The 21660-nt window shown below is 35.5% G+C and overlaps 1 protein-coding gene across 7 annotated transcripts in view; it reads left to right on the top strand.

Moving 5' to 3' along the window:
* The window catches only part of kiaa0319l (KIAA0319-like ortholog), a 69305-nt gene that overhangs the window by 6443 nt on the left and 41202 nt on the right, over nt 1–21660 (top strand). For 4 of the 7 annotated variants that reach the window (XM_055017785.1, XM_055017786.1, XM_055017783.1 and 1 more), the window contains exons 3-7: nt 8490–8629; nt 10327–10440; nt 17299–17567; nt 18615–18701; nt 21373–21607. In XM_055017785.1, coding sequence (XP_054873760.1) covers nt 10347–10440; nt 17299–17567; nt 18615–18701; nt 21373–21607 — 685 coding nt within the window. In that variant the 5' untranslated portion in view covers nt 8490–8629; nt 10327–10346. Of the gene's footprint in view, nt 1–8408; nt 8630–10326; nt 10441–17298; nt 17568–18614; nt 18702–21372; nt 21608–21660 lie in introns of all 7 variants that reach the window. The other 3 variants (XM_055017784.1, XM_055017787.1, XM_055017790.1) reach the window with 3 other exon arrangements.

Genomic DNA, 21660 nt, shown 5'->3' with positions numbered 1-21660 from the left:
TTTCTGAAAATATTAATAACATGTCTGAAAAATAGTAATGTAATGCCAAAAAATAGTTAAAATATCCAAAAATATTATTAAAATTAAAAAAAAAAAAAAAGTCAATAACATTTCAGAAAATATTAATAACAGATCTGAAAAATATTGATGTAATGCCAAAAAATTGTTAAATTGTCAAAAAATTTTCTTAAAATGTAGGAAAATGTAAATAAAATGTCTGAAAATAGCAATAAAATTTCTGAAAATATTATTAAAATGTCAGAAAATATTAATTAAATGTCCAAAAATATTGACATCATTTCTGAAAATATTAATAACAGGTCTGAAAAAATATGAATGTAATGTCAAAAAATTGTTAAAATGTCAAAAAATAGCACTAAAATTTCTGAAAACATTATTAAAATGTCAGAAAATGTAAAATAAATGTCTACAAATATCAATAACTTTTCTGAAAATATTAATAACAGGTCTGAAAAGTATTGATGTAATACCAAAAAACTGTTAAATTGTCAAAAAATTTTCTTAAAATGTAGGAAAATGTAAATAAAATGTCTGAAAATAGCAATAAAATTTCTGAAAATATTATTAAAATGTCAGAAAGTATTAATTAAATGTCCAAAAATATCGACATCATTTCTGAAAATATTAATAACAGGTCTGAAAAATATTAAAGTAATGCCAAAAAATGGTTACAATGTCAAAAAATGTTCTTATAATGTATGAAAATCTGAGATTCATGTTGAGCTTATATATCCCACGTGTGTCTGTACTCCATCCACCCAGAGTTCCTGACAACAATAAAACCAAAACAAAACCTGTGCTGGAGCAGAGGAGGAAGCAGCCAGGTGATAAACCTGCTGCCTGTCAGCTATGAGAGGTAGAAACCTTCAGGTACCTCCGTGCCTTCAGGCTTTATGTTTTCAATCGTCGGTCTGTCAGTACAAACCGTTATCTGATGATATCTCAGGAACTCCTTCAGGGACTTGATTCTTCAGATTTGACCCAAAGTTTGCTCTGATTTGAGGAGAATCTGATTGAGAATTTGGTGTTCAGATGTGACTGTAACTTCAGAAAACATGTTTGTGGTTGAATTCAAGAATTCATGTGTCAGTCCCTGAAAAATCAATTAGTGCCTCTGATCAGACCTCCTCAGAATCAGCTGATCTTAGTTCTACAATAACTTTAGTATTTTAATGGAGTCTTGCAAATGTTTCTATTTAGACCATGAATGTAGCTTCTGGCTGTGAAATGCAGAAAGAGCTTTGGAGTTCAGATGTTTTATAGAACAGTTTGATCTCATTAAAGCAGCGCTCAGAGCTCGTTTGTTTCCTCCTCTGAAAGAGTTCAGGTCTGGTTCTGTTTCCGTCCTCAGACTGTGATGACGTGTAATCTGGTGTCAACACTTGTCTTTTCTACTGGACAGAAAATGATGCTGCAGGAACTGTCAGGGTTTGAATTCATTCAGAGAATCTCACATGTTACATTTCATGAGAATTAAAACTGGACTGAGAAAATAGTTTGGATGCAGAAGGAATCATGTCTGTAGATGATCCTGGAATCAAATGTAGATAAAAATGAGCAGCTAATAATAGTTCTGACCAACCACCTACCAACATGCTGATATGAGCCTTAAAGTTTACCCAAAATTACCTTTTTTCCCCCGAACTTGTCCAGAATGACTCAAAAAATGTGTAAAAAGTGTTAAAAGACGTCAAAAATAACCCAATAACTCACTCAAAATTATCAGCAACGTCTCCTAAATTACTTAATTTTTGCCCAAAATGACAGAAACTTCTCCAGAGTGACCCATAATGGTCAAAAATGTTCATTTTGAGCAAATTTTAAAAATACTTTTTTTTTGTTTATGACCATTTTTGAGTAATTGTAGACTATTTGTGTCATTCTGGACAAATGTTGGTTCCTTTTGGACAAGTTTTTATCACATTAGAGATATTTTCAGTCATTCTGAACCATTTTTTGTGTAATTTAAGACAATTTTTGAACCATTTTGATTCAGATTCAGAAAACTTTATTGAACAAGTTTCTGTTAAACTGACCAGTGAAAATGTGTATACAATGATCCTTTCATCGTCTCTAATAGTTCTGACCAACCACCTACCAACATGCTGATATGAGCCTTAAAGTTTATCCACAATGACCTTTTTAAACCAATGATCGTTTCTAGGACTCTATACTGTTCACACTAGGATACATCCCATAATACTGATGATCATGGTTGGTTACAGAGAAAATGATCAGAAACCAGATCCAGTGTTCAGACTGAGACTCCTGGATGGATTTAAACTGATCTGGGGTCAGTTTTTCCTGGAACCCAGATGTTTCTCCTCCTAAATGTCATGGTTCTATCTGCTGGACTGATGAAGTTCTGAGGCTCACAAATGATGGAAAAAGTCCATTAAAAAGTGATAAATCTGGACCCAACTCTATGGACTTCAAGGACCTAGAACTCTGGAAATATTCGCAGTCTGAAGGTAGAACTCTGATTGTTGATAAAGTTACTGGAGATAAAGAAGTAGATGTTCTGAGGAGGTCAGGAAGGAACTTTAGTCCTATTTAGTTGATTTTTTTTTTTTGCTGAAATTCCACCTTTTTGTGGTGATTTTGGTCCTTTTTGTGGGAGTTTTGGTCCTTTTTGTGGTGATTTTGGTCCTTTTTGTGGTGATTTTGGTCCTTTTTGTGGGAGTTTTGGTCCTTTTTGTGGTGATTTTGGTCCTTTTTGTGGTGATTTTGGTCCTTTTTGTGGGAGTTTTGGTCCTTTTTGTTGGAGTTTTGGTCTTTTTTTGTGGTGATTTTCGGGTGTTTTTCCTGGCGTATTAGAACTTTTCAAGGTAGTTTTGGCTGTTTTGGGGTGATTTTGTGTCTTGTTTTGTGGTAATTTTGTCTGTTTTTGTGGTGATTTTGTATGTTTTTTTGTACCAAATTTGAGTTTTTGCCAGAATTGCACTTGTTTTATGGTAGTTTTTGTCCTTTTCATGGTAAATTTGGCCGTTTTTGTGGTAATTTTCTATGTTTTTGTTGACGTATTTGAACGTTTCAGGGTGATTTTGACTCTTTTTGGGGTAACTTTGCCGAATTTGAGTTTTTGTCGCAATTTGGTGTTTTGTGGTAATTTTCCATGTTTTTCCTGGCATATTTGAATCTTTCAGGGTAGTTTTGGCTCTTTTTGGGGTGATTATGTGTCTTTTTGTGGTAATTATGGACATTAAAAAGTGATAAAGTTGGGTCTACCTCTTTGGACTTCAAGGACCTGTAGTATGACGGTTAAACTTTGCATGACTTCCTTAAATATACTAAAGTTATTATAGATAAAGAATCAGCTGATTGTGAGGAGGTCTGGGGGAACTTTTATCAGATTTGGATGATTTTATGTGGAGTGACCAAATGCTAACCAATAAATGTCTAATAGGATTTTCCACCCAGAAGGTCGAGTACGCTGTGAAATCGTGATGTTCTTCTGTCGTTATTTAGCAGAATAACTGTGGAACAGAAGGCCTGGCTGAGGCCACAGTTCAGTCTGAAGCTGGATCTGTCGCTATTTTTCAGTGTTTACCTTGAAGCTGGGCTGATTCTTTGGAGCTTCTGTGATGAGGATTTCTGTGTCCATGTTTTAGAATTTAGCAGCTTCTATGCAGCAGAATCAGTATTTGAAGCATCGTCTGCTTTTATTAGAATCTACAAACGTGAACACATACAAGGAACGTGTACATTTCAGAGTCTTTATTCCTTCATTTATGATACGAGTCTGAACAGATGTGGATGTTTAAAGCATCATAATTCCCCTGATGGCTCATGTTCTCTTTTACAATGTTTGACAGTAAAATTACACCATTTTTACTTTATTTAAATCATTTAGAAAACATGTCATTATTTTACAGGTAATAAAAATGTACAAAAAATGTACATCAATGATTGAAAAATGGAAAACTAGTTTTTAAATGTTGTTTTTCAGATTGTCTCTGTTTTGGGACATAAGATAATAATGAGTAAAATCACAGGAAAAGTTTGCACCTCCACATCTGAAATCTGTATTTTTACAAATACTAATTTGTTCTTTTACAATATTTGACCGTAAAATTAGCAACAGATAATTGCTGTTATGTAAAAGAAAAATTATGCATCAAAGGTGCTAATAAATGGTAAGTAATCTTTTAAAACTGTTTTACAGATATTTGGGGCAGTGGTGGCGCAACGGTTATGTTTCTGGACTACTGATCCGAAGGTCAGAGGTTCAAACCCCGATGGGGCCTTTAGCAAGGCCCTTAACCCTTCCTGCTCCAGGGGCGCTGTACCATGGCTGACCCTGCACTCTCACCCCTCCAACTGGGGGGATATGTGAAAATCAGAATTTCCCCTCGTGGGATTAATAAGGGATAATAAATAAATTTTTAAAATTTGCTGTTATTTAAATGTGCATAAAAGGTGCTAAGAAATGATAAATGATTTTTGAATTGAATTGAATTGAATTGAATTGAATTGAATTGAATTGAATTGAATTGAATTGAATTGAATTGAATTGAATTGAATTGAATTGAATTTTACAGATTCCTCCTGTTTGTTAATTTACAGATATGTTGTAAAATCAGAGAAAAATGCTTTCATTTACACATTAACCCTTAAAAAACAGAGAAAAAAATGTCCATACAGATACAAATACAGAATCTGTATTTTTGCAAAAAATAAGAAATGTAAAAGAACACAATTATTTTCTTTATTTAAGCATAAATTGACTGTTAATTTGCAAATAATATGTTGTAAAATCACAGAAAAATATTTTCATTTACACATTAGCCTTAAAAAAACAGATAAAGAATGTCCACATCACAATCTATATTTTTGCATAAAGTAACTCATCATTTTCAGTCTTTCACCATAAACTTACACAAATCTTTTACAATATTTGACTGTAAAATGAGTTTTACTGTATTTAAATCAGCAAAAATCTAATTATTTTACAGATATTTGCTGTTACTTAAAGTTTTATATGGATAACCGTAATAAAATGTCCCTTACAAGTCTAATGAGATGAAAGAGAGAGAGAGATTTTCTGGATGTAAACTGGACTGAAGCTGTAGTTCTAGTTCGAGTATTTCCACATCTGAGCTGTTTTTCATTTTAATGTTGGTTATGAAACCAGTCTGTTAATAAGCTGCTCAATAACAATATAATGAAGGGCGGATTCACAGCGACACTCATTAAAGTGAATTATGCTTTCAGCGACACGCCCACTGGAGAACTATGTTCGCCTGTTTCTCTCGTTTTAACTTCCATTGTTCTACAGCTAGCAGTTAAAGGAAGAAACTAGAAGAATGTGAGTCATGTTGCACCTCCTGAAGCGACTGTCAGCAGGATTTTAACACGACTGTTGCATCATGTTTGTTTTATCCTCTGACAGCGACACATTTCACACGAAGAATAAATATAAAAGCAGCTGGCTTCAGAATGTACATTTCTTTAACTCTGGGCTGTTTTCTTCAATTGTATCAGTCACTGATTATATAACATCATCATTTTGTAATATTCAGATCCACATGTTCAACTAAAAGCACAGTTCCTAAAATATTCCTTTCTTCTGAGCAGAACATCTCCAATTAAAGCTGCCGAGAAACTTTTGTTATCAAGTTGATGTGCTAAAGATTGTTGGAATAAAATGTCTTAAAATATCAATAAATTATCCAAAAATATAATTAACATTTCTGAAAATACTAATAACAGATCTAAAAACATATTAATGTAATGCCAAAAAATCATTAAAATGTAAAAAAAAAAAAAAAAAAATTCAAATGCAGGAAAATGTTATTAAAATGTCAAAAATACTAATTAAATGTCCAAAAATATCAGTCACCTTTCTGAAAATATTATTAACAGTTAAAAAAAAAAAAAAAAAAAGTATTAATGTAATTCCATAAAATGACTAAAATGTCAAGAAATGTTCTTAAAATGTTGGAAAATATAAATATACTCTCTGAATATAGCAATGCAATTTCAGAAAATATTATTAAAATGTCCGAAAATATTAATTAAATGTCCAAAAATATCAATAACATTTCTGAAAAAACAAATAACAGGTATAAAGAAAATTAATGTAATGCCAAAACTGGTTAAAATGTCAAGAAATGTTATTAAAATGTAGGAGAATTATATTAAAATGTCAGAAAATATTAATTAAATGTCCAAAAATATCAATAACATTTCAGAAAATATTATTAGAGTGTCAGAAAATATTAAATAAAAGTCCAAAAATATCAATAACATTTCTGAAAATACAAATAACAGGTATAAAGAAAATTAATGTAATGCCAAAACTGGTTAAAATGTCAAGAAATGTTATTAAAATGTAGAAGAATTATATTAAAATGTCAGAAAATATTAATTAAATGTCCAAAAATATCAATAACATTTCAGAAAATATTATTAGAGTGTCAGAAAATATTAAATAAAAGTCCAAAAATATCAATAACATTTCTGAAAATACAAATAACAGGTATAAAAGATATTAATGTAATGCCAAAAAATGGTTAAAATGTAATGAAATATTCTTAAAATGTAGGAAAATATAAATAAACTGTCTGAAAATAGCAATTAAATTTCAAAGTCTGAAAATATAAAAATTTTAATAACTTGTGAAAAATTATTAAAGACTTCCAAAATAGTTTTAAAAATTTGGAAATGTTAAATAACATGGTTCAAATATAGGAACATATAAACACAAAGTCTGAAAATAGCAATAAAATTTCTGAAAATATTTTTAAAATATTAGAAAATATTATAACATGACTGCTATAATATAGCACTGACTGACAATAATAAAATAACTGAAAATAATAAAATGTCCAAGCATATCAATAGCATATCCAAAAATAGTTTTAAATGTCCAAAAAGTCTGAAAATATTATTTGGAAAAATTTGTAAACTATTCATAAAAACACGCAAAAAATTAGTAAAGACTTCTACAGTAGTTATAACATTTTTGAAAAAAGATTTTTAAAAATCTGAAAATATTAAAATGTCTAAAATATTAATAAAATATCTAAAAATAATATTGAAATGTCCAAAAATGTTAGTAAAAATTTCCACAAATATGGAAAAACATATTTCTAAAAATTCATCAAATACCAGAAAATATTGTCAGCAAATCTAATTAAAATGTCCAAAAATGTTCCTAAAACAGAATATACAAAAAAAGTTAACTATTAGAGCTGCAGCACCATTTCTGTCAGTAATCACGGAAGAGAAGAAAAGCCTGAATAATTCACATTATTTATACAGTGAAAATATGAATATTTATCATAACTCTGCAGCTCTTTCTGAATCCATCAGATGAACGTTAACCCCGTCATGTTGGTCCTGCTACGTTAAATGATGAACTTCCATCTCTCTGCAGCTCTTTCTGAATCCATCAGATGAACGTTAACCCCGTCATGTTGGTCCTGCTACGTTAAATGATGAACTTCCATCTCTCTGCAGCTCTTTCTGAATCCATCAGATGAACGTTAACCCCGTCATGTTGGTCCTGCTACGTTAAATGATGAACTTCCGTCTCTCTGCAGCTCTTTCTGAATCCATCAGATGAACGTTAACCCCGTCATGTTGGTCCTGCTACGTTAAATGATGAACTTCCATCTCTCTGCAGCTCTTTCTGAATCCATCAGATGAACGTTAACCCCGTCATGTTGGTCCTGCTACGTTAAATGATGAACTTCCATCTCTCTGCAGCTCTTTTTGCCATCCATCAGACAGAGGTTAACCCCGTCATGTTGGTCCTGCTACGTTAAATGATGAACTTCCATCTCTCTGCAGCTCTTTCTGAATCCATCAGATGAACGTTAACCCCGTCATGTTGGTCCTGCTACGTTAAATGATGAACTTCCATCTCTCTGCAGCTCTTTCTGAATCCATCAGATGAACGTTAACCCCGTCATGTTGGTCCTGCTACGTTAAATGATGAACTTCCATCTCTCTGCAGCTCTTTTTGCCATCCATCAGACAGAGGTTAACCCCGTCATGTTGGTCCTGCTACGTTAAATGATGAACTTCCATCTCTCTGCAGCTCTTTTTGAATCCATCAGATGAACGTTAACCCCGTCATGTTGGTCCTGCTACGTTAAATGATGAACTTCCGTCTCTCTGCAGCTCTTTCTGAATCCATCAGATGAACGTTAACCCCGTCATGTTGGTCCTGCTACGTTAAATGATGAACTTCCATCTCTCTGCAGCTCTTTCTGAATCCATCAGATGAACGTTAACCCTGTCATGTTGGTCCTGCTACGTTAAATGATGAACTTCCATCTCTCTGCAGCTCTTTTTACCATCTATCAGACAGAGGTTAACCCTGTCATGTTGGTCCTGCTGTAATTAACGTTAAATGATGAACTTCCGTCTCTCTGCAGCTCTTTCTGAATCCATCAGATGAACGTTAACCCCGTCATGTTGGTCCTGCTACGTTAAATGATGAACTTCCGTCTCTGCAGCGTGGCCTCGGAGCAGCTGAGCCGCTGAAGCTCCTGCAGCAGCATCATGTTGGATCTGGTGTCGACCCGTCTTCACCTGCCGACCTAACTCCTCCTCTGCTCTTCCTGCTTTCTTCTTCCACCACCTGGCCGGGAGAAAGGTAAGCGAGAGTTTCTGGGCCGCAGTTTGCTGCTTTTTTACATGAATCCACTTCAGATTCAGGATAGATTGAGAAGTGTTGTTTCCTGAGCCAGATGGTGATTAACGCTGCTGCTGCTGAAATGCTTCCTGTCCAAAGTTGCTTCATTTTAAGATCTAAAATGGACATTTTGATTATATCTGCTGACACTCTAACATTTACTGGCATTTGATTTATTTTTAGAAATATGTTAGTTCATATTTTTGGACATTTTAATATCATTTTAAAACATTTTATTAATATTTTACACATTTTGATATTTTCAAACATTTAAAAGAAGTCTTTTCACATGTTAATATGATTTTTGATCAATAAATAATTTTTAAAAAATAATATTTTCAGACTTTTTGGACATTTCAAAATATTTTTGGACATGCTATTGATATGTTTTGATATTTTATTATTTTCAGTTATTTTATTATTATCAGTCAGTGTTATATTATAACAGTCATGCTATAATTTTTTTCTTTAATAATTAATGGGTAAATACGTACACAACGTACAAGGAATTTGGTTTTGGCCTTTGGTGTCACTAGAAATAATAAAAGAATAATAAATTAACCATAGACAAATAATAAAAATACATTTAATTTAATTTTATTGAATGAATTTAATATCTGACAGGATCACATGTAGTTCATGTTGTATGAACTTGTTTTAGCTCTTCATTAAATCTATATGATGTTTCCACTGAATTCTATTTATTACATGTAGTATTTTGTGTATTAACTGCCTGAACTCCAAGCATTTCTTTGCTCCGTCACATTTTTCCTCACTGAGGGCTTATAAAGTCCTGCATCTCTATGGAAACGGCACCACCATGAAGAAGGAGAGAGAACTCAGAAGTGTCTTTATTGCAGTAAAACAAAATTAAAATACTATAAATCTCAAGAAAGAGAAGATGAATAGATCGTCTTTTTTACTGCTTACATTTTTAATTGCTCATCTTCTCTTCACTTTGTGTAGACACTGCCTGCATTTCAGCTGAAAATCTGAATTTTTGTCATGTGACTGTTGGCTGCAGCAGGTTTGCGGTTGTGCAGAAGAGTGTAGAACATATAGAATTTTGGCATTTCTGACAATTTTTGTGTAATTTTGGACAAATTTTCTGCAACTTTGGATCATTTTCCAGTCATTTATGGATGATTTTTTTTACAGCATCTTGGACAAATGTATTGTCATTCTGGAAATTTTCAGTCATTCTGGATCATTTTTAATCATTTGAGTGAAATTGTGACAGATTCTGGATCATTTTCCAGTCATTTTAGACAATTTTCATGTCATTCTGAGCAAATTTCCATCGTTTTAGATCATTTCTGGAAAAGCGTCTGTAATTCTGGATTTTTGATCGTCACATAACTCCGCAGCGTTCCTTGGTGGAGTAAAAATATGAATTTTAGAGGAACGAAAACTGAAGGTTGTGTAGAGAAGCAACAGGATTGTTCAACTGGACGTCTCTGGTCGGTTCTTCATGACGTTCCACCGAACGTCATGAAGAACCGACCAGAGACGTCCAGAGAAGTCCGTTTGACTTGAACGCCGATCATCACAGAACTCCGCTGCTTTGGGGATCAGAGGGTTAAACCAGATTTAATCCATTAAGGTATGTTTGGTTTCAGAGCGTTACCTGCACTGACATGATTCTATCTGCCCTCCAGGTCCTTGGTCCTCGTGGAAAATGTCCTATGCACACCACAAGCTGCTAACCTGGAGCTTACCTCACCTCCTCCTCCTCCCGCTGACCTACCTCTGGCTCCTGGCTCCGCCCACAGGTAAAACAAACCACAAGAGATAAGAAAACACATCATGTTTAACCTGCCGGAGCTCATCTCCTCACACCTGTGATTACCCAGGGTGGGTCTACATCCTCCTGGAGTGGTGTTGTGACCGTCTGGTGGTTTCAGTTCGTTAGTCGGTGTTTGCTGCTGTTCTGATCTGAGATGTAGACACCTGTTGGCCTCATGCTGGGTGTTCTTTCTGCTGCCAGTCTGCTCAGTGGGTTACAGTAGGACAGAGGACAATGGGGGCTCTGTGGGTGGGGTGAGGAGCAGAGTGGATGTGGGGTAGGGTGACCAAACAGAGGCCAGAGGGAGGCTCCTTCCTCAAACACACTTTACTGTTTTTGTGTTTTTCCCTGCGTAGTCAGACCCGTGTTTTCCCAGACCAGAAGTACGCTGACGGACCATACAGTTGGTCCTGGCTCTCAGGTTGCCATGGTAGCAGCAGTTTCAGGTGTAGCGCTGTCTGAGGCGGTCTGATGGATGGTGTCCTGTCGTTTCCTGTCATGTGTTTGTCATTTTGTGTCTCATTTTTGTTGTTTCCTGTCTTGTTCTTGTCGTTTCCATCATCCAACAGTGTTTCTACAGAATGTGTAGAGCAAAGCTATGTCCTCTCTTCTATTTTCCATCTTTTCATCCCATTGTCAGCCTTGATTGAATGTCTCCCTCCAGCTCATATTATCAGGATCAGACTAATTCTTTGGACTGTTTTCCATCAGTCAGTTTGTCCTCTTGGTCAGCAGTAACAGCAGCTAAATATCTAGCTTCTACTGCTGAGAAAAAGATCACATTAGCATGGATTAGAGTAGAGTTAGCAAACAGTACAGAAAACATGGAAGAAGAAGCTGAGCCCATCAATACCTATTATTGATCAATATGGAGCAGAAGACTGTCCAATAGCAGTATGAATGGTGGGACATATTTACAGAAAATACACAGTATGAGCAGAGCAGTATGACGATGCAAAGTATATGAAAAGATTAAGCTGTAAATAACAATATAAACATACATCAGTGTAGATATAAAGGGATAAATGTGAACAGGATGAGATCTCTGCAGAATATACACAGTGTGAGCGTTGGCTCTAATTAGAATTCATCACATTTTTATGACCTTAAACCCCACAGTTTCCTTCAGTGGTTTTGTATTCTATAGTTTCCTCTCCGTGTCATGTTTTCTTTGTCAGCTACTGAAATGTAAATGTACTTTTTTGGTTTTATTTTTTCATTCATGTCTCTGTAATTGTGGGAACATTTTTTTAATCAACATAATATTTTAAATAATAATTACTATTCATGGAACGTTTCCCACATGTTAGCAGAACCTGTTGATGACTTTCTGTCATTTTCTGTCCTGTTTTTGTCATTTTGTGTCTGGTTTTTCTCATTTTGTGTCACATTTTTGTCATTTTGTGTCTCGTTTTTCTCATTTTGTGTCATGTTTCTGTCATTTTGTGTCTTGTTTTTGTCATTTTGTGTCTCGTTTTTCTCATTTTGTGTCATGTTTTTGTCATTTTGTGTCACGTTTTTGACATTTTGTGTCTCGTTTTTCTCATTTTGTGTCATGTTTCTGTCATTTTGTGTCTTGTTTTTGTCATTTTGTGTCTTTTTTTTGTTGTTTAGTGTCTCGTTTGTGTCGTGTCAGTGCTGCTGTATTGTGTATTGTGTATTGTGCTGTCTGCGTGTGGGACTCGCATGGTCTAGCTGCTCAGAGAGGATTCATCAGGAAAGATGCAGTGTGTAATTAAAGGTTCAGCATCGCAGACGTCGGTGTTTTCCACCCGACAGCTGGTTCATAGACGGAGAACTTCCTGTAGCAGCTGAACACAGGTGCTCTGTTCATCAGAATGTGGGCATTTCAGGTATTTCTGGAAGGCAGATCTGTTTTCAGTGTTTCAGGAAGTGTTGGAACGAGGAGAGCTGGTTACAGAGAGCTGTTAGACAGGGATGTATAATAATTAATAGGTCCTTTATTATTAAAGCTCCTGTTGGGTTCTGAGGAGCTGCAGTCACGTTCATGGGTCAGTTTGATCTGGAATATATTTAATTAACCCTATTTAACCCTCAGTCTTCTTTAATTTTCAAACTGCCCAGTTTCTTTGTCTGATATGAATCTAGTTAATTATTCATTTAATTATAATAATTTTTACCATTTAATTTAACTGGCTGCTCTGACTTGTCTGTTTTTTGGACTAATCTGAATTAATTTTGGACAGATTTTCAGTGAATTTGTACCGATTTTGTGTCCTTTTACATAAATTTTGAGTTATTTTGTAGAGATTTTGAGTCATTTTGGACGAATTTGAAGTAATTTTGGATAAGTTTTCAGTCAATTTGGACTGATTTTGTGTCATTTTAGACAAATTGTGAGGTATTTTATAGAGATTTTAAGTTATTTTGGGTAAGTTTTGAGTAATTTTGGACTAATTTGAAATAATTCTGGACTAATTTGAAGTAAGTTTTCAGTCAATTTGTACTGATTTTGTGTCATTCTTGACAAATTTTGAGTTATTTTAGAGTGATTTTGAGTAATTTCAGACTAATTTGAAGTAATTTTGGACACATTTTCAATCAATTTGTACTGATTTTGTGTCATTTTATACAAATTTTGAGTTATGTTTTGCTGGTGAAATATTCCCTCCCATTTCTCTGTGTAGTTTTATCGTTTGTACTCTTTCATTGTAGTAAGCTGCTCCTCTGGACTGACCCGAACTGGTTTGACTCCACTGAAGGTCGGCTAAACGTAGTTTTCGAAGGCAGATTAGTGGCTGAACTGTAGCGGCTGTCTGCAGTGCTGATATGAGGCGATATGCTGCAGCTCTGAGGGTGGAGTTTAGTGCGTTGTGCTCGCTGTGCTTTGGGTTTTAATCAGCGGCTTGTTTTGTCAGGGAAAAGCCTGACTTCCTCTGCCGGCTGCTGACTTGGCCGACTGCTGGGACTGCGGCTGCCCGTCGGCTTTTCTGGGAAGCGTTCAGTCAGAGTTTAATCTGTGAAAATGTCTCTCCGGTTGGAATCCGCCGAGGGTTTGCCCCCTTTTTTGGCTTTGACAATGGCAAGAGGACCCAACAATGCCCTGATTGATAGCAGCCGGTCTGGAAAGGACCGGGGTGTAGCGGGCCAGATCAACCCCCGGCCAAAGAACACTTCTGCTGGAAACTCTGGATCCAAAATGTCACCTTTGATGGAGAGATTTGATAGCAGCACACAAAAATCATGAAATATAGAAATACAAAACATTAAACTGCATTAAAAAAAAAATCAATAACTGGTTTACTGATCAGATCTAAAGAATATTAATGTAATGCCAAAAAATGGTTAAAATGACAGAAAATTATTAAAATGTGGGAATGTTATTAAAATGTCTGCAAATTACAATGAACTTCATCAAAATATTATTAGAATGTCAGAAAATGTTAATTAAATGTCCGAAAATATCAATAACATTTCTGAGAATATTAACAACAGGTATGAAAAATATGAATGTAATGCCAAAAAAATTGGTGAAATGTCAAAAATATTATTAAAATGTTTGAAAGTAACAATAAAGTTTCTGAATATATTAAAATATCTGAATATTTTCAGATATTTAGAAATCTTTTTTTCAAAGATATTATAGATTTTATACCAGTACACAAAAATCATAAAACACACACAAAAAATTTTGTTTTACATTAATTATTAATGCTAATTGAGCATTTAACATTGTTTAACCTGTGAAGTGAAACCATTTCAGGAGCTCATCCAGAGACGGCCAAGAGTGTTAAAGCAGGAATCAAAGAATCTAAAATATAAAACATGTTAAGACTTATTTGACACTTTAATATTTCCTCCATAATTCCATACATGTTCATCCACATTGGGCTGAATGTTGGACTGAACTAAGATGAGTTTAACTGAATAATCTCTGCTGAGTCACTTCCATCGTCACTTTATCCAACCCAAAGTTTACCACGACACAGAGCACTTTACAACCACTGCTGCTGTCAGTTTACAGCTGCTCATTATTTAGAATTGCTTCAGTTTTTTGTGTACATTTGCTGACAGTTTCATTCAGTCAATAAACCTCTTGAGTCTTGAAGTAAATCAGGTAAATATTCCATAAGGTGCAGCAGGTAGAAAGTCAGCAAGACTGTTCAGATGTGTAGCTGCAGTTTGTGTTTGTTATGAAGTGATTTCTTGGCTGGATTCAGTCTACAGGGGACTCTGTGACGGAGATCCAACGCTTCCAGCAGCCGTTTAAAACCCGACAGCAGCGTTTGGTCCCAGATCTGCTGCTATAAATACACCAGCTGTTATTAGATATGACAAGGAGCTGCTTCTGTTCTTCCATCGCTGATGTTTACGTCCAGATGACCAAGTTCTACCTACGAAAATCTACAGACCTGATCAGAGCTGGACAGTGCAGATGTGGATGTAGTTCAGCTGTTTATCAGATCACACCTTATAATAACTTTATCTGAGACACATGAGCATAACTGCAGGACACTTCATTTCTTCATGACTCACATATATTCCAGTTTATATTCATCTTCTGTGCATCTGCAGCTGCTTTTCTCAGTTAAATAAATCCTCCTCATGTCTCTGTGTCACATTATAACCAATCTGATTCTTTTCAAGTCCAAAATGATTTAAAATTGGTCCAAAACAACTAAAATTAGCCCAAATGACTCAAAATTAATCCAAAATGATTTAAAATTACTCCAAAATGACTCAAAATTAGTCCTAAGGGACTCAAAATTAGCCCAAAATGACGCAAAATTATTCCACAATGACTCAAAATTAGCCCAAAATGACTCAAAATTTGCCCAGAATCACTCAAAATTAGTCCAAAATGACTCAGAATTAGTCCAAATGATTTAAAATTAGTCCTCAATGACTGAAAATTGGTGAGATAAAAGATAATTTCTTTATTTTCTGTGCAGTGCTGCCCATAAATCATGTAAACTTCAGTCTAACTTCCAAACATACTGTCCAGACAGGAGAACCAGCACGATAATGTTGACTATAATCAGTAAATGTCATCCTTGAACATACTAACTACGACGCATTTATTTGGTCCCAGTTATTTATTAATAGAAACTTTCTGAAAGACAAACCTTCACAAGTTCTGTTGGATTAAAGCAGCTGAATCTGAAGCAGCTGATAAAACAGGCAGCAGAACAGGAATTTTTGGCACAAAACCAGCTAAACTTTGGTCCAATCCATCTGTCTGTTCATCCTTACCGTAGTTACCAGGATGTTACTGAACAGCAGAGTTTAAGGACAGTAGAAGATCTTTGAGTTCTATGAGGTTCCTCTGAAATATCAACATGGGGTTCTTTGTTTGAGCTCTAGTTCTACCTCTAACTGCAGAAGGTTTAGTTTTCTCCTCTAGTTCTGCAGAAGGTTTAGTTTTCTCCTCTAGTTCTACAGAAGGTTTAGTTTTCACCTCTAGTTCTGCAGAAGGTTTAGTTTTCTCCTCTAGTTCTACAGAAGGTTTAGTTTTCTCCTCTAGTTCTACAGAAGGTTTAGTTTTCTCCTCTAGTTCTACAGAAGGTTTAGTTTTCTCCTCTAGTTCTACAGAAGGTTTAGTTTTCTCCTCTAGTTCTACAGAAGGTTTAGTTTTCTCCTCTAGTTCTACAGAAGGTTTAGTTTTCTCCTCTAGTTCTGCAGAAGGTTTGGTTTTCTCCTCTAGTTCTGCAGAAGGTTTGGTTTTCTCCTCTAGTTCTACAGAAGGTTTAGTTTTCTCCTCTAGTTCTACAGAAGGTTTAGTTTTCTCCTCTAGTTCTACAGAAGGTTTAGTTTTCTCCTCTAGTTCTGCAGAAGGTTTAGTTTTCTCCTCTAGTTCTGCAGAAGGTTTAGTTTTCTCCTCTAGTTCTACAGAAGGTTTAGTTTTCTCCTCTAGTTCTACAGAAGGTTTAGTTTTCTCCTCTAGTTCTACAGAAGGTTTAGTTTTCTCCTCTAGTTCTACAGAAGGTTTAGTTTTCTCCTCTAGTTCTACAGAAGGTTTAGTTTTCTCCTCTAGTTCTACAGAAGGTTTAGTTTTCTCCTCTAGTTCTACAGAAGGTTTGGTTTTCTCCTCTAGTTCTACAGAAGGTTTGGTTTTCTCCTCTAGTTCTACAGAAGGTTTAGTTTTCTCCTCTAGTTCTACAGAAGGTTTAGTTTTCTCCTCTAGTTCTGCAGAAGGTTTAATTTTCTCCTCTAGTTCTACAGAAGGTTTAGTTTTCTCCTCTAGTTCTACAGAAGGTTTAGTTTTCTCCTCTAGATCTACAGAAGGTTTAGTTTTCTCCTCTAGTTCTACAGAAGGTTTAGTTTTCTCCTCTAGTTCTACAGAAGGTTTGGTTTTCTCCTCTAGTTCTACAGAAGGTTTAGTTTTCTCCTCTAGTTCTACAGAAGGTTTAGTTTTCTCCTCTAGTTCTACAGAAGGTTTGGTTTTCTCCTCTAGTTCTACAGAAGGTTTAGTTTTCTCCTCTAGTTCTACAGAAGGTTTAGTTTTCTCCTCTCGTTCTACAGAAGGTTTAGTTTTCTCCTCTAGTTCTGCAGAAGGTTTAGTTTTCTCCTCTAGTTCTGCAGAAGGTTTAGTTTTCTCCTCTAGTTCTGCAGAAGGTTTAGTTTTCTCCTCTAGTTCTACAGAAGGTTTAGTTTTCTCCTCTAGTTCTGCAGAAGGTTTAGTTTTCTCCTCTAGTTCTGCAGAAGGTTTAGTTTTCTCCTCTAGTTCTACAGAAGGTTTAGTTTTCTCCTCTAGTTCTACAGAAGGTTTAGTTTTCTCCTCTAGTTCTACAGAAGGTTTGGTTTTCTCCTCTAGTTCTACAGAAGGTTTAGTTTTCTCCTCTAGTTCTGGTTCTCAGCCCTGGTTTCTTGTGTCCTGGTCCAGGTGTGTCGGCGGATCTGTGCCGGGTCACTGGTGGGGTTCTGGGGATCCACTGGAGCAGCGTCATCAGCCTGGGCTGGTACCCGCTGGCAGACGGGCGAGGCGGCGCCACCTGCTGGGAGTCGTGCTGCATGGAGCCCAAATGTAATGCCGTGTGGAGCCTCGGGGGGCGCTGTGTTCTCCTCAGCTGCTCGCTAAGGAAGGGCTGCTCCATCTCCTCTCTGCCCCAGCCCCACGAGGAGTCGCTGGGCCTCCTGCAGCTCCTCACCAAGGTGAGGAACCTCCAACCACGCCCAGAAAACTGCATCTGGAATCAGTTACAGTACTCATGTTAGACTTTTTAAGTAGTTTTGGATGAGTTTTCAGTCAATTTGTACCGATTTTGAGTTATTTTAGAGAAGTTTTGAGTCATTTTGGACTAACTTTATGTAATTTGGGGGCTAATTTGAAGTCATTTTAGACAAGTTTTCAGTCAATTCATTCTAATTTTGTGTCTTTGTGTCATTTTAGACAGATTTTGAGTTATTTTAGTGAGATTTTGAGTCATTTGGGGTAAGTTTTGAGTAATTTTGGACACGTTTTAAGTCAAAATAGCTAAAATTGTCTTATCAATCTTGCCACACATTAAATGTTAGAGGCGTGAAATGTTGGTGAAATGTTGTTTCTTAGTTTTATCAGATTTCGTGGCTGTGGGAGTTTTATTTCTAGAAATTTTTAACCATTAAAATCGTTTCACACGTTTTTTGGATCTAATCTAACTTTGAGGTCCTTCTGGATGAGATTTTAGACATTTTGGAGTAAAGGAGTCATTTCTGACAGGTTTGAGGTCATTTTGGACTCATTTCAAGTCATTTTGGACATGTTTTAAGTAATTTTGGACTAATTTTGTGTCATTTTGGTCGAATTTGGACTTGTATAGACAGGTTTGAGGTCATTTTGGACCAGTTTCCAGTCATTTTGTTCGGGTTTTGTCTTGTTTTTGTTGTGTTTTGACATAAAGTAAAACACTAGATTGCTCACAAAAATAGACTAGAATTTTTTGTCTTTTACAGAATTTACTGAAAGCAAAACATTTATTTTTGGTGCATTTTTAAGTGCAGAGTGTTGGGAAGTTCAGACACTTTTTTCTCTGATAAATGGGGTCATTTTTGCACATTTCTGAAAAGACAAGATGGTTTTCCAACCTGCCAGAGGGTGAAGTCACATTTTGATCTTCCATAAGAATGATCCTAAATGCAGTGAGGTCTACAGTTTGGGCCAGAAAAAGCTGCAGCGCTGCTTTGAATCTAATCTAGAAATCTGTTTTCTGTAACTTCCAGGGTCCCGTCAGAGCGAGACGTAGGAAACCTCGTCATGCAGCCCACAGTGGAACCCACAGAACAAACACTGGAACAGCTACCAGCACGGTCAGCTGGAAGAACAGCATTATTATTATTATTTTATTCTAAATTCTCTTTTTATTTCATCAAGAGATCAGCAGATATCTTACAAATGTACAATTTCAAACAGTTTTTCAGTTTTGTAACACAAACGAGACAAAATGGAAACATAAAATGACAAAAACAAGAAACAAAACGACAAAAACATGAGACAAAAAAAGACAAAAACAAGACAAAATATTCCAAAAAATGAGACACAAAGCGACAAAAATGAGAAACAAAACGACAAAAAAATAGACATACAACACAAGCCAGATAAAAAAATGCAAAACAATCAAAGTACACAAAACGAATAAAGCAAAACACAAAATTACTAAAATAAGACAAAAAACACAAACGAGACAAAAAGGAAACACAAAATGACAAAAACGAGACACAAAATGACAAAAACGTGAGGCAAAAGGCAGACAAAAACAAGACAAAATATAACGAGACAGAAAGCAACAAAAAATTACGGAACCAGCATATAAAAATACTTAAAAAATAGAGCACATACATACACGCCAAAAAAAGTAAAAACAGAAACGTAGCAGAGAAGCCGGGCGTCCGAGTAGAACTTCTGTTATTTCCAGTCTGATCTATCCAGACTGATAAACTCAATCCAACATTCCAACATTTATCAACAGATCAAATGTTACTTTTCATAGAATCTTCTATTGACTTGTCTATTGAACACTTTTCATTACTCCGCCAAGGAACGGGTGGAGTAATGTGACGATCAGCGTACATTTGTCTGTGAATCTGTCTGTCTGTCTGTCTGTCTGTCTGTCTGTCTGTCTGTCTGTCTGTCTGTCTGTCTGTCTGTCTGTCTGTCTGTGTGAAACATTACTGAAAAATAGAGCAACAGATTTGGATGAAATTTTCAGAGAAGGTCAGAAATGATACAAGGACCAAGTGATTAGATTTTGGCAGTGATGCAGCTTATAGTCTGGATCTACAGCTTTGTTAAAGATTTCCCATTGGGAGATATAGCAGCCGGCACGGCGTCACTGTAACCATGATGTGAACACTGTGTCAGTTACCTGCTGACGATTACATGATTGCATCCTACTACAAACTGACTGATTTATCAGCTGGAAATCATACAAGGAACAAATGATTAAACTGTGGGCTGTTTCTGAGTCCCATCAATTCCTGCCATCTGCTACATATTTAGGTCACGCAATGCAGCAAACCCCAGTCAGACACGTTAAGTTCAGCCGTCAGCCTTATTTTGAACACAAATCCACCTGTCCTTCACTCATTCCTTCACAGTAAGAGCTTGTCTCCATTGCAGCTGCTTCTAAGTTTAGACACATCCTTTACTAGACAGCAACAGCTGGAACCGTTGTCTTTCATCTTTATTTGAATTTTCTGACTTTTCAGCAGCGCCTTCATCATGTCAAGAAACCGCTTCTTAGAGAATCACTTCCTGTGCTGCTGGAATGGTGACAAAATAAAAGCCCGCAACATTAAAAATACGTCTTCAAAATAAAAGCATGGAAGGAACGGTTATTTTAACAGCAGCAAAACAAAGGTTTGCCAAAAGTGATGAACTGATCAACAGACTTTTATAAGAGTAGTTTACACGCAATTTGGTATCGAGACATAACATGCACATGCATAACACATGCTTGTGCTCAGCGCAAGGTCATTTTTTATTAAAGATTTCATCCATCGGAAATGACACATCAACTGAACAGCCTTGGAGGAGGATTCCGCTCTCTGAGTGCTTTTTTAGTTTTATAAATGTGTCATGAATATTATGATATTATGATATTTTATGGATATTTAAGATATTTATTGAGGCATTTTTTAGCCATTTTATTAATATTTAGTCAGAACATTCTATAGTTTTAGTTTTTTCATACATGTTCTTAAAAGGTTTCATTAACATTTTATCAATTTTCTATTTTCACATTTTTCAGTCATCAAATTAATATTTTTCAGATGCTGCATTTATTTATATTTTACTGACTTTTTATGAATGTTTTTGAGACTTTGCCTTTTTAGATGTTATATTTTTATATTTTGTAATTTAGTTTTTTGACTTTAAAAAAACATTTTAAAAATATTTTTCACAAGTTTTACAGAAATGTTTATAATTATTTATTTTTTAATTTCTCACATGAATGTGTCAGAAATTTTCTTAATATTTTTATTGACATTATTTTAAAACAAACAAAAACATCAGGTATTTCTTTTGACATTTTGAAAATATTTTCCACACATTTTACAGAAATTAACTTATATTGTCAGAATATTCTGGCATTTCTTAATGTCTACAGTGACTCTTTGGGTGAACTTTTGAACGGTAGTGTACATTCTGTTGATTTTTTTTTCTGTATTCTATTTTTATTTTACTTTGTCTTTCTATCCTAATACGGCTTGTTTTATGATGCTGCTCTATTTTAATGTTTGTTGGTTTTATATGTAAAGTGTCTTTGAGTGTTTTGAGAAGCGCTATACAAATAAAATGTATTATTATTATTATTATTATTATTATTATTATTATTATTATTATTAATATTATTATTATTATTAATATTATTATTATTCTTTGTTATATTAGCTGCTGTAAAACCGAATTTCCCGCCAGGGATCAATAAAGTCAGTCTAATGTGATATTTAAACCTGTATTATTTCATCGTGTCCACAGGAAGCCTCCAGGCTGGAAACCTCTCACCCGACCCCGGCAGCGTCCCACCCCATCACACTTCTCCAGACATCCCAGAATAACCACAGCCAGCCAGCCAATGGGAGCTCAGACGTCGTTCCTGCTAACCAGCAGAACTCCACGGCCGACGACTCCTCTGAAGCTGCGTCTTCCAACAGCAGCGGCGGCGGCTCGACGGCGGCGGCTAACGCTGCGACCATGGCTCCAACTCAGGCCGGTGAGCGACCAATCAGCTGCTGCCGTTTCCGGCTCCACCGCTCATCTGTCTCC

The sequence above is a fragment of the Amphiprion ocellaris genome, chromosome 15 (assembly GCF_022539595.1).
Source record: "Amphiprion ocellaris isolate individual 3 ecotype Okinawa chromosome 15, ASM2253959v1, whole genome shotgun sequence".
NCBI classification, from domain to species: domain Eukaryota; kingdom Metazoa; phylum Chordata; class Actinopteri; family Pomacentridae; genus Amphiprion; species Amphiprion ocellaris.
This window is presented reverse-complemented; position numbering and strand designations above follow the sequence as displayed.